Genomic DNA, 13919 nt, shown 5'->3' on the forward strand with positions numbered 1-13919 from the left:
TACTTCACAAGTTGCAGAGTAACAACTTGGAGCAAAGGAAGGTGGTTTCTGCAGGGATCAGAAGCGCTCTTGCTTGTTGGCAGGCTCCAGGAAGGGAATTTTGGCAGCGCTACTTTCTGGGACTGGAAATCTGCTGTCTTGTCCATTCTGATGCCCTTAAAGCTGCTCACAGGTATTGTTGTCCCTTCTGTGCCCTCTTTGCAAAGACAGACACGGAGTAACGTGTTGGGTGCTTTCCCCGAAGTGCCAGGACATGCTGTAAGATAGCAAGAGCAGGGAGACAGGCTGGCTCGAATAAAGTTTTTGAAGAAAACCGCGTGTAGCGGGCGGTAGTATATTTATTCCCATCAGATTCAGGTGGCTGTGGATGCAAAACTCTTGCTTTGGGTAAGTGGTGTGTGATTTTCCCATCACGGGCAGGGAGGTTTGCCTCCTGACTCCCCAAGTTGGGAACGAAATACAGAGCTCCCTGTCTGGCCTTTTCTGAGGGGGCTGTACAGGAACGGTGGATTTGGAAATCTCTATAAGAAGAGTGGTGGAGATAAAACCTGACAACGCTTGGTGGAAACTGCAGTGATAACGGCAACGTAAAGGCATGACTCTTACGACTGAGGTTTAGTCTCTCGCTGTTTGCTATGGTAAGTAACTTGCCGTACCCACTGAAAGTTAAGAAACAGCATTGCAGTGGAAACAAAATGCAAAATTTTAGTTAACAAGCACCAAGCATCTTCTTAGGGTCAAGCTGGCTGTGTGTCGGTGGTCCCTGTGACTACAAGTGTTTTTGGAAGAAACTCAAAATTCAAGATAAGCAGGTTTTGAGACTTCAGACCGGTGCTCGTTTCCACCTGTGTGTTATGTTAACTGTCTGTACTTCATGGAAGCATGATGTTCCCTGAAAATTGTAAGGAAATAAATTAACGTTCCCAGCTTAGAAGAGAAAAATACACGTAAGAAGCATTTTCAAAAGGTGAAAAAGAATTTTGTTTTGTTTAAATCGAGGTAGGAAGCGGCAGGACTGTGACCCACAAACAGGAAAAACGTCATGTAGATGGTGTGAGCTGAGCAGCTCCTGGCCTTCCTGCGCAACGGTGTTGTAGAAGCTGAGATGGGCGAGCATGAAAACCACAAGCAGGTCCAGATTCCCTGCTCTCGCATATACAAAATTCTGTCTTTGCTTTTTTTCACCCCCCCCCGCCCCCTAGATAATGCACGTGTAGATTGCTCTGTATCTTTTCTAAAGCTGACAGCAACTGCTAGCCGTCCCCTCTTAACGTGGAAGTGCCGATATAATGATCATTACGATCTGAGTGTAGGATCTTCTGTGCCGAAACACAGCCCGAGGGTTCCCTGTTAGCAGAGATGGTTTTTTGCCTCTGTGTTTATGCTGCTTTTCCCTGTTACAGAATCAGAGCATTTTATAGGAAGATAGATGTATTTTTTCTTTTTGTGGCATAAGCGTTGCCTTTTATACCAGAGAGAAACCTACGTGAAAACAGATGTAAAAACCAGCTGCTTTTGCAGGGTGGGTTTTGTGCTTCCAGCTGCAAAGAAGGCAAGATGCTAGAGACAGGACTTTTAATGGAGAACGGCTTCCAGCCACCCACCTTTGATAGAGCAAGAGGTGTGTCAGACTGGCTGATGCTCACGAGATTTGGAGTACAGTCAGGATCAGCAGCACACCGTGCAAGGCACAGTAGTCTCAGAGTTAAATGTTTTATCCAAATCCCTTACAATCCAGGGTGAGTTGCAACAAACGGACCTGTCGTCGGGCCACGCTTCACCAGTATGTTGGGTTAGAAGTTACAAACCTAAATTCTTTGTACGACCTGGGCCCAAGTGATAAACAAGAAGACGGGTGCAGTGATTGTAATGTCAAGTGTCAGCAATTATACCATCGTCATCAGCTTCTTGCGCTTCACTCATTTCCCTGAGCCAAGATCGAATACAAGCAAGCTGTAAAGTCTAAATCGATTTGAGGAGTTCTTGTTAGAGTTCAATTGGAATAATCACAATTGTGGTGCAGATTTTAGCATGCTGTGAAAGTATTGCTTATAATTTTGATTTACTGACTTTCTAACACTTTTAAGATTACAGTATTAAAAAAAAAAAATAAATACTGTATGCTTGCAACCTTAACTTCACCTTAGCGAAGATATGGCTTTGGAAATGAAGTACTTGGTCACTGCTGGAGGCAGGAAGATAGAGTGTGTAAAGCAGTGATCTCATCTGTACTGGTAAATCTTACGCTTAATATTTTTTTTTTTACGTTGCCATACTAATAACTTTAACTGTAACAGTGGCTTTTTTTCTTTGCTCTTACACAAACATGATTGACTGTTGCAAAGGCTTGCACGCTAATAAATACGTTTTGCTGTTTCTGCAATGAAATGCAGCGTATTCTGAGCGGCGCTTCTAGACGTAGTAGGTGAATAAATGGATATATGGATAAATACAGTGGAGTGTGCTTTTCCTGTGTAAAACTTGGTAACGTTTTCCTGCTGTCGTGCATGGATGGATACACCTGGCTTTGACAGAAGGTCCGTGCGTGCAGTGATTGAAGTTTGAGTGGTGGCAAGTAGCAGATGATGGAGGATGTACATCGGGAATCGTACGCTCTTATGGAGGAAGGGAGAAACCAGGGGGACAAGCAATCCCTTGGCGAGCAAATAGTTGTTCATCCTGTTGAAAGAAAATAGTATTTCTCTTGCTCTTTATGTTCCTTTTAACTCTTCTTTTTACTCCTTACATTGTGCTTCTTCGTTAAACAGATGTTAACTTGTGACCTTACAAATCGCTTGTGGGTTGGATATTACCGGGGATGTTTTCACGCCGTATTGTGCATCAGGTGTTGCACACACTGTATTTGCCTGGTAATTTAGATAGCAAAATCTGTTCAAACTATTGAACAGCTGGTAAAAAAAAAAAAAAAAGTACCTGCCTCGAACTGATTGTACGATTGCATGAGCCATTTTCACTGTCGTCTTATTTTGTGGTGTTTGAGATGCAATAATAACAACACTGGCTTTTTTGCCCAGATTTGGAGGGCAGAACTCTGAATTCTGGGTTCCCCGGTTTGCTCGTGTGGACAGAAGAAGGTTGTTTGACTTGAACTTTTTTTTTTTTTTGTATTTTGCAGAACTTTCATGCATTAGTACATTCTGTTAAAACAGTGAAACGTTGATGTATGTTTGTTTGCCCGTTTAAATCGGGCATCCTGGAGGTGCTGCTGCTGAGCCTTGGCACGGGGGGGAATTGGAGCCTGTGCTGTCCATTTGTATTTGTTAACTTGTTTTAAGCGTAAGTGTGTGTGATGTGAGCTAGCATTCTGTTTTTCAAAACCAGTTCAGCAGTTATTTACCTTTTAAGCAATTAACATAATTACCATTATGCTAAGAAGTAATTTTGGGAAGTTCTGCTCTGAGCCCTTATGTCTCCATCGGGACAGTTTTAGTCGGGACTTATCTTTTTGATGGAAGCCTAATTGCAGTTTTGGCTTTGTGTAAACAAACAGAGGCGGCTAATTGTTTAGGCAAATAGCAGATTAATTTAAATATGCATCCCTAATAAAACAAAAATGGTCCCCATTATGGTACTCATTCCCATGGCGAGGAATATAAATATTCAGTGGGAGTGCCATTAGACAGGGATCTTAAGGATTATCTGCATTATTTCACATTGGTAGCACTTTCCAGATACCAAATAATCTTTACAAAAGCAAACATAAATCAATTTAAACTCATTTAGATACCATTTCACTATGTGCAGTTTCATTACCACACTCTTGCTTCACCTCCTTTGGGACGCGGGAGGAGTGTTTGCAGACTGGCATTGGTGCCCGTCCACAGCTGTCTGTCAGAGCTTTTATGTCTCCTTTTGAAGGAATAGCTACCATTAATCATTTCATCATTAATGGCCGCGCTCGAGTAGAAGGAAGGCTCCTCCAGCCCTGCCTATCACGTCTGAAGATTGCTTCTCCGTTAATTCAGTGCAAAGGTGGCCCAGAAGTCTCCGATTCCGTCTGGCCCTTCTGTTCTGCAATACACTCCTGATTGCTTCAGGTTGCTTTTATTCAGATTATTGCTTTAATGTACCAGGCTTTTAAATAGAGTATCGGTGATCTATGCCGGCAAAATACGCAATTGCGGATGTATCGTCTTTTGACTTAGACTCCTGTATTCTTTGGGATTTGCGGTCTTCATCTTCTTCGTTTTCTGTTTATCCAGAGCGTCAGGATTAGGAGCGTGGTTGCTGGCTGTAAACTGTTAAGAATGCTATTGAACCCCCTCACCTGATCGCTGGGTGTGCGGAGCTTCAGATTCTTCGCTTTAAAACTTTGCTGTGTGCGGCAGAGGGACTGAAATTTGAACGTGGGTTCTTCCTCGCTATTTTTTGTGGTAATTGAGGGCAAGCACGTAGTAGAACAAGGATTTAGGTAATGGTTTAAGTCTGATCTTCTCCAGGCATGGAAATGTGAGCAAAGTCAAGCAGTCTTCCTCAAGGTAGATACCAATGCTATCTGAAAGTCAAAAATTAGGAATTACTTAGGGAGCAACAGAGCCTTTAATGCCAGAGCACGTAATTTTGGAAAGTTTGCTTTGAACCTGTTCTGCAGCACTTTGCAGTGTCCTGAAGTTCTGTTTTCCTGCCCTGCGGTCTCTTTTCTGTATATTAACTTTCTCCATTAGAAGGCTTTTTAAGCTTACATCTTCAAGTGCTCTCTTTACAGTTTTGTTAAATTCTAAGGTAAAGCATAGTGGTTTGATATTTTATTATTTATTTTTTTTTTATGCAGGAACGGTCAGTGTGTGGAGCCTGATGTTCGGGCGGGAGCCGATCCATCGGTACCAGCACAATCAGAGGATACAGGCTTTAGCTCTCGGTTCAGAGGGTGCGACGGTAGCAACGGCATCTGGCTTCGAGGTCAAAGTGGAAAGCCCTAATGACAGAGGATTCTGGCAAACTACACAAACATTTGAAATCCAGAAATTGGTGAGTCTCCAGGCTACTCAGCTTCATTCCAAGAGCTCCCGATCCACTAATTATTTTTGGTACAGTTAAGAGGCATCTTATAAAAATCTTACAAGAGTGTTGCCTGAACTAGATAACAGCATTATCAGCTCGAGGCTATGATTTTGAGGCAGGTTAATGGATGAGCCTTTCATCACTGAAGAGCAAGGGTGAAATGCTGGCTTTAGCTACAAGTGAAAATGAATAGGAGTCCATATGGTGCAGGAGGTTGGCTGTTTTTAATTATTTTTTTTTGTCAACATTAAACTAAGTTGGCTCATTTTGTAAATCAGTTTTCTCGCGCAGAATTGGAGCTCAAACTCAAGGTCTCATTCCAGATCAACGCTATCTGATTAATTCTGAGGCAGGATATTGCAGACGAGCTAATAGTGTCACTTGTGAAGCGGTGACTAGTGGTGTAGCTTCTCTAGGTTGCACCTTCTGTCACTGAAGTTTTGAGACTATTTTAATTAAAAATCAAAAGCTGTCCCATTCTCTGAAGTTTTATTATGTCTCAGAATATCAGCATTTTTTTTTTTTGAAGGGGTAAGGAAGTGCGTAGGAAGAAATGGAGTCTTGCAGCTTCTCTCCTATTGCAGGAAGCTACTGGGCATGCAGTTGTGATTTAAACCACTCCCGATTAATCCCCTCTTTCAAAGCTAAGTCAGTCTTACAATATTTAAATGCTTGGGGATTTTGTTTATTTTTATGAGGCTTCTCAATAAAAATACTAAAACAACACCACCCACTCCATTGTAGTTGGATCCGTTTTACTCTTGCATCTTGCTTGCTGTGAAATGTCACTTTGCCACATGTGAAAGACACCACGTTCTCTTCTAGGGCTGGGTTAGAAATCAGCTCTGCTGTTAAGGAGTTTAAACCCTTCCTGTGGTGAGACTTCTCAGCAGCACCCTGGGGTTGTTCAGCCTGGAGAAGAGAAGGCTCCAGGGAGACCTTCGAGCCCCTTCCAGTCCCTAAAGGGGCTCCAGGAAAGCTGGGGAGGGACTCTGGATCAGGGAGGGGAGCCATGGGACAAGGGGGAAGGGTTTTAAACTGAAAGAGGGGAGATTTAGATTGGATATTGAGAAGAAATTTTTCACTCTGAGGGTGGTGAGCCCGTGGCCCAGGTTGCCCAGAGAAGCTGTGGCTGCCCCATCCCTGGAGGGGTTCAAGGCCAGGTTGGACGGGGCTTGGAGCAACCTGGGCTGGTGGGAGGTGTCCCTGCCCAGGGCAGGGGGATTGGAACTAGATGGTCTTTAAGGTCCCTTCCAACCCAAACCATTCTATAAGTCTGTGATGATTCTATGAAATGGAAGAGCAATGTCATTCTGGTCTTGTGACAGAAGACAGGGGAGCTGATACTTGGGCTGTGCTGACCTTTCCGTTGATTTAGGGTACATACACATGATTGCAGGGTGAGCATCGACTATTCCATGTTAATTGTATGAATGCGTTGCCTCTTCTGGAACACTGTGTTCACATTCTAGCCACCATTTTTGCTTTTTGTGCTTTAACCTTGTGGCTTTCTGTTCTTCATCTGAATGAGTCGATTTAAGCCTTCCTCCTTTCTTTGAGATTACATTTGGGTGTGTTCTGTTATAATGTGTTCTGATAATTTTTTTAACTGGTTTCATTCCAAAGACTGAGCTAGATTTCATCATAGGAGCTAAACTTGCAAAAGGTCAGAAATAAAGTTGATACTTGGCCTTTGTCTGAAATGAATCCATAATTGGGGTGATTCAAGATAGCTGATAAGCACACATCAGTAGTTTGCTCAGTTTAGTGTGTGGCAGTAGTGACGTAAAAGAATTTTTGGCTGTAATAACAATAAAAAGTCTGCTCTTTTTAGGTCAACTTCCTTAAGCTGGTTCCAGATGTTACGGGGAGTCCAGTGACAGTGGCAGCTGCAGAAGACATTGTCTATCTCCTGAAAGCAGAAGATCCTGGCAAAGTTCTCCATTCTGTCTATGGTCAGCCTGTCACATGTCTCGATGTGTCTGCTCACGAAGCAGCCTTTGGGGTCAAAACCTTTGGCTGGTTATTGAATGAGCCCAACCAGGTATTTAATTTTTTTTTTTGGTAATATTTTTACACCTTCATAATTAACAGAGGGGAAAAAAGAGTTCCTGCCACTGGCCATTTCATTACCTGCTAGTCAGCTTTTGACAGGAGAGGGAAGACGTTCTTTTAATGCAATAATCTGACCCTTGTATTAGCGTTCTTCTAGTAGGCTGAAGTGAGGCGTTATTGTTCAGCCAACTGGGTTCACTATAAACGCTTCGCATTTTCTGCTCCTCGGCCAGTCCCAGCTCATTCAGTGGGATGCTGTGTCAGCGGCTCTCTAGGGGGAACCCGTCTCAAAAAAACAAAACCAACCCAAAAACCCCAATAGACAACCCCTGCCCCAAAAAACCCAAAACGTCCATCAGCCTTTCTACTGAGCAGCGTGTCAAGCCTTGTACGTGCAAATGTGCAGTCTTGGGAGGATGCTTCTTCTTTTTGTCCACTTGAGTATTTGAACTAAATCTCTTCCAGTTTGGTGAGGATGGTGTGACTGTTGTGTTAAGGGAAGCTAAAGGATAATCACAGGTTTGAAGCCCCGTGTGACACAATCTGCTTCTTTTATCAGTACATCTTAGCGGTGGCAGGGTAGATCCAAACCAGAGTGGTTTTGTAACCCTGCTGAAGCTGAGGCATGCTTCTAATGCAGCTATTCTTAAACTTCTCTGCTTGCAAGAGGGGCTTTTTTGGGCTTGCAAACCCAAACAGGGAGCATAAATAATAGTATTTTGGGGAGGCTCAGAATCCTACCAGAGATCCCAGATAGCTGGTGGCAGTGTTCTGCTCCTGGATGCAGCCCCACCTGCTCCAGGGCAGGGACCAAGCTGCGGAAAGGTCCGTTTCCAGATGCCTTGAGAAGAGTTTCTGTCCCATTCCTGCATCTTTCTTAACTTTTCCACTCCCTGATTTCATTGCGTTTTTTGTGGTTATACTTCAGGCATGTGATGGGCAAAGAGGGAAGGAGGAGAGTGCTTCAGGCAGGCGGAGAAAGAAGCAGGAGGTGAGCACCCAGATGAAAGGAGCTGTGGTCTGTAGTGTAAAAATGCATCATTTTCTTTGGCAAGCGACTAGGACAGGAAAGCTTTATTTAGGACTGCCTCTGTGTTAGGAATAAATGTGTCCAGCTGTATCTAATTTCCCCTTAAAATTCACGTTCACCAGGGAAATGCTGAGGCCACCATAAATACCTCTAGGGTTGAGAGATGCTGCGAGGCCGTGCTGTCTTTATTAATTCCTTTGCTGTTCTAATCCAATTCTTTTCCCTACAGAGGTGGGAGGTTAGAAGGTAAGATTGCCTCATTCAGGGGCATTACATCGGTGATCGCCTTTGTGCCTCGTAAAGGAATAGAGAAATCTACTTAGGCCCCCGAGCGTCACTCCGTAAAGCCGGACATATTTCCTAATTTAGTTCTGAACTATTTGGCATTTGATGGCAGATTGTATTAAGCGGTGCATCAACGCGCATCCTAATCAGGGAGATGGGACTGAAGTCGTCCAGACGGCTGGGGTGTGTTTGACAAGGACGCTTGCTTGGCATTGCCGCACCAGCTGACATCACGCCGGAAATTAATTACTAATGTCTATTATGATAATTATTCGCCTCGCGCAGACGTGAAGGGACTTTGCATTGGCTGATTACACTGGTCACAAGTTGACAATCTGTCTTTAGGAGAGCTTTCGGTCTTGGAAACGTAATGAGGAAGAATTCCAGCCCTGCTTATGGCTGGCTGTGCTGCCGTAGCGGGAAAGCTGTGGTTCTTCTCAGTTTGGGATCTTCTTTCTTTTTCCTAAGGGATATTTCTTTTTTCTTTAGTGCAAGCTCACAGTGCTAATGCTACTGACTAGTAGCCGGCTTTCTGATGAAAATATGGTTAGGGAAGCCATCTATTTCCCCCTCTCTTTTTTTAGTCATTGTCTAATTTTAACCAAATTTGACAGCAGAGTGGAGATCTGAGGCATAAATTTTGTAGGAACTTTTATGTCGGAGAGGAGAAAAACATCAAATCTGTGGCATAGACTTGCCTACTGTTAGATGACAGACATCCGTGCAGGAGAGAGGGGAGCGTATAAATACTTCAATTGCAAAAAGTTCAACTTTCACATCATTAAGCATCAGACAACCCAAGTATGATGCTGTTTCTGGAAAGCTGGTCGGTTTAGGGCTTCTGGAGCTCTTTGTTTTATGTTAAGCTGAAAGAAATTTCTTTAGTTAGGGTTATTTCCGCTGTATTAACTCAACATGGAATGTACTATTTTCTTCAAATTCCAAATCCTTGTAATACTGAGATCTGTGTTGCCATCCGGGCTCGTACGTGGGTAATTATATAGACCAGATAATGAACCATAGGGAAAACCCTAGTCCTGGCTTTCCCCTTCCACCCGAAGCGGTGCTCGTGACATCCAGTGGACGTGCCTTGAAGGATGGTGTCTAGCGAATAACACGTTGCCCTGTGCCATGCGGTTTGGAGACCCGTGATCTCGACACTGCAGCGGCATCACAAAGTCTTGGCATTCACGCGTTTGAATTTGGCGTTTGAGCATTGTATCTAAGACGAAATCCACGGATTTAAACTAGAGCTGCCTTTGGCCATGTCAGGATATAAACCTCTTAAACAGGTGGCCCTATAACCGTCAGGATTAACATCATCTGATTTCTGATGCAATTATCTTGCTGATTGTGGGATCTAACTGAAGCCTTTCTTGTAGTTGGTATATTTATAAGCTTCCCTGAGTGGACAGTCTGCTGTCAAGTAAGTCTGGTCTCCTGCTGTAGCTTCAGGTGAGCTCTCTGCTGCTTGTGGATTATTTCTATGAAATGTATGGGTGCTGTATTCTCTTGGAGGTGGAAGAATTGCTCAAACCCAGCTTTCTCCTGTATTTAAAATTTAGTTGAAATTTTTTAACGTATTCAGCAGTTCTTAGTGATAGAAGATAATCAACATGGGAGGATTTGGGGTGTCTTCATCCTAGAATGGTCTGGGTTGGAAGGGACCTTTAAAGGTCATGTAGTCCAACCTCCCCTGCGGGGACATCTTCAACTAGATCAGGTTGCTCAGAGCCCCGTCCAACCTGACTTTTCTCTTTCCACTGAAGACACTTCAGATAACATGCAAGAGAATTTTGTTTTAAACTCACACAGCCGAAGAACTCTTTTTATGTTACGTGCATTATAATGCACAGGTCAAAGTACATCTGTGGTTTTGGTTGCTTTGTGCACGCGCTTGAACCTTGTTTCAGAACAGGTAGATGGGGAAAAGACGAGTGCAGGGAGGACAGCGATGATTTTAGAGCCTCCAACGTAGAAGCAGAAGGCTGGATACGTTGAGATCAGATGTCTGGGGAGTTGTTTGTTATGCTGCCGCTTTTTCATCTGTTTGGAGCTGGTGATTGGCTTGTACTTGATGAATGGTGTTCAACATCACCTGTCTCTTCTCATCAGTGATTGAAACACTGCCTAGTTTTGCTCCTGTATCTAATGTTTCCACAGGGTTCTTCAGCTGCTTGCAAATGTGAGTGTATCCAGTAGAATTAACCACTTGAAATGGATGCTATGAACTAATATTAACTGAAAAAAATAAATGACATTTTTAAAAATAATCCTTTAAATTGAATTTCATACTCTACAGTCTCTCTTGGATGACGTTTTTAGGTCACAGCTGTTTTATATAAGCCGTTACATCTTTCTTGCACCTTATTTTAACCAAAATTCTTGTCTTTGTGAGCTGGTAAGCTTGCATTTCCTCTTCTGGTGGTGTAATGTCTCCGTTTCTCCTCGAGTTCCAAAGACTTTGATTTTGTATGTTGTCTTTTTATCAGTTAAAAAATGTGCTTTTCATTTTTTTAACTACTGTGACCCTTTAAACAGTCTAATATTCAATACATTGATTTTTGTAAACTCTTGTTTATGAACATTGTTTATATTATAAAATATATAAAATTATCTATAAAATTATTTATATTTATGAAAATTGTTTATACCAGTAGAAGGGCAGGTGGCTGAATTTGAATGTACGGGACTTGCCCAAACGTTTCTCTTTGGGGAGCTCTAGGACTGTAGGGTGTTAGCAGATCTTGGAAGGTGAAAGGTGTTTTAAAGACCTTTTTCTTTATAAATCCTTGGGTACCATGTAGGAGCGACAGAACTCTTTCTGAGGATCTGAACTGTGTAACTTTTCAAGTGAGGCACTGCAAGAAGTACAGTCCAGCAGAGAGACCAGAAGTTTTTCCTTGCCTAAATTTTTGCATGATGTTATCAATTAACCTGTTTCTTGCTGAAAAGTAACAATCATCCATCTTGGTTTTTCTGTGTTTGTAAATGACCAGAAATAATTTTGCAAATTAAAAAAAAAATAAAAAAAAAAATCCCTTTTGTATTGGCTAATGTTAATGACATTCTGTGCTTTTTGTTTCCCCTGTTTGTACATTGATGTGAATAGCTCAAAATCGGCATAGCTGCTTAGGTAAGTGGCTCAGGTTTGGAAAATAGAGCTGTTAGGATGTGCCGTGAGTATTCGAAGTGATAATCTATGAAACTAAGATAATTTGTTCAGTTTTTAAGAATGCCTTTGCCTGCCTTTTCCCTGTGCTGTCCTTAGGTTAGGGAAGACGTGTTTCTGGGCTAGGGCTTGGTTTTGAGTGAGCGGGTGGTTCGGTGGGTAAACGACACATCCTTTCCTCTCTGCCTACCTCAACTCTTCCATCCGTCTCCAGCCACCAGTCGAATGAGCCTGGTGACCTCCTTCCAGGTCCACATCAGAAGCCCGCGGAGGCTGGCAGAGCCGCGGGCAGTGTCCAGAGCTGGAACATGGGGGGCTGCAGGTGCCTTGGCAGAACCCCGTTGCCCAAGCTCGTGTGCTGCCCGCACAATGCTTGGCTCCGCTTCTTCCTACCAGCTTGGAGCCTTGCTTTGGAACTCCAGACAGATGAACACTGAAAAGAAAAAACCAAACTACACTCGTTTTTAGCTTCGCGTGTAACTTTTATGGCAGGTGTAGATGTTTGGAGGACCGTGTAGTGTGTGCGGCTGGCTCTTTAGCTGCTGGATTTGCTGCAAGCCGTTTAGACTCTCATTTTCGCAGTCCTCTGTGTGGGTCTTTAAGCATTGCTCGAGGCTGCTTGGTGCAGCTCAGCGCATGCGAAATAAGAGCTCTCATTTGCCAGCGTAAAGTCACCTTTCGGATGGCATGAAAGTCAATTTTCCACATGCTCGGAGAAAACGGTTGTGTTACCAGCTTTACACAATGACTTATATCTGGCAAGAACTTGCAAAATAGTCTCTCTGGCTGATTGTCAAAAATTACATCATATTGGAGTAAACTGCTTTTAAATCAAACATCCATTATTCATGTATATTAACTGCTTTTTTTATTTATTTTTTTTTTTTACTGGCTGTTTTGTGTGTGATTTACTCTTTTTTTTTTTTCTTTCTCTCTGATTGTCTGTCTGTCTCCCTCAGCTGCTCCTTTTAAATCTTAGCTCATCTTTAAATTTATGGAGCCAGCACACTTATCTCTGTGTACAAGTACCAATATGCTGACCTTGCATTTGATAATAGTCAAATTTTTTGTTGTTGTTGTTGCAGTGTTACGTGCCATATTTACAGTAGGCAATTCAATACATTTGCACTGGGAAACTGTGCCCCTGAGGCTTGTAAACCTCGAAAATATGGGGTTTTTTTCCACATCCTTTTAGGAATAAAATTCAAACTTGCAGCATATGTTGTACTTAATTTGATGACTCCTGCCGCAAATGCATATGAAATAGCCTTATCCCTTTTTATAGATACCCTTTGAATTGAATGGTTTTGACCTGAGCAAAAACCAGATCCCCTTTTATTCACGGTGGACTCGAAATTTCACGACCCTTTCTTTTGTTGGCAATATTTGTGTGTATTTAGGCAATGTTTTTTCTGGTTGGCAGAGGGATGGGCAGAAGGAAAGGTGGAGAAACATTATCTGAAATTAAATGCAAATTCTGTTCTCAATCTTGCTGCTTGTTCCTCTGCATCTTTGAGCAACTCAGATTTTTTTGGTTTGATCTTCCGTCTCTAAAATGACAATTAGAAACCTCAATCCTAGATGGTTCTTTCAGAGAAAGTGGTTCTTTAATGCACCCTGTGTGTTATTCGGTGAGGAAAAGGATGTAGGTTTTGAGTGTGGTTTTACGATATACTTTTTTGCTAATATTTATCATACTCCATTCGATACTTGGTCTAAATAAGAATTATATATTCCGTATATACGGAGTGCTTCGCCCAGTTCGGAGAGACAGCTCAGTTTTTCCTGGGCGTGCGGTGGGGTGACTTCTGACAAGCAGCAGAAATGCGATTGCGGAGGGGGAACGAGCTATTTCAGAAAGCAGTTGTCTGCTGGCGTTCAGCCAGGACAGTGGGTTGAACACCCCTGCTCTTGTTGAAAGTACCACAGGCTCTTTGATAATAAGTGCTTGGGGATTTGTTGTTTTAATGTTCCATCCAAAAAAGACATCTCCAACAACACAGGATCCCAAAACACCTGCTGGGGTATTGGACATGCATGGAAGAGTTCCATCAACAGCATTTCCTTCAGTTCCTTGGTTTTTCTTGGAAGTATCTCAACCAGAGTACATCGACCATGCTTGACCTCACTTAGCTGCGAGATGTAACAAAGCTCACAGCTTAGCTATTCTGGCTACAGAGACTTTAATTCTTTGTGAATTAATTTAGTCTTCTTTCTTGAGTTCTTGGACAGCATTTAAAGAGAATTCCCCATACCCGCCGCTCTGCAGTTTCCTGAAGTACAGTAACTTTTCCTTTCTTCCCCTGCCTGGACTCCTGACTTTGCCAGCTTCTCGGCGCATCTATCCGAGAACGG

The 13919-nt window shown here is 42.8% G+C and overlaps 1 protein-coding gene across 4 annotated transcripts in view; it reads left to right on the plus strand.

The window, feature by feature from the left end:
• The window catches only part of FBXW8 (F-box and WD repeat domain containing 8), a 53139-nt gene that overhangs the window by 27461 nt on the left and 11759 nt on the right, over positions 1-13919 (plus strand). For 3 of the 4 annotated variants that reach the window (XR_008469191.1, XM_054219846.1, XM_054219848.1), the window contains 3 exons: positions 4793-4989; positions 6857-7066; positions 8006-8068. Coding sequence is in view for 3 of the 4 variants with exons in the window: in XM_054219846.1 (XP_054075821.1) it covers positions 4793-4989; positions 6857-7066; positions 8006-8068 (470 nt within the window). In the remaining variant the exon portion in view is untranslated. The remainder of the gene's footprint in view (positions 1-4792; positions 4990-6856; positions 7067-8005; positions 8069-13919) is intronic. The other variant, XM_054219847.1, reaches the window with a different exon arrangement.

The sequence above is a fragment of the Rissa tridactyla genome, chromosome 13 (genome assembly GCF_028500815.1).
Source record: "Rissa tridactyla isolate bRisTri1 chromosome 13, bRisTri1.patW.cur.20221130, whole genome shotgun sequence".
NCBI classification, from domain to species: Eukaryota; Metazoa; Chordata; class Aves; order Charadriiformes; family Laridae; genus Rissa; species Rissa tridactyla.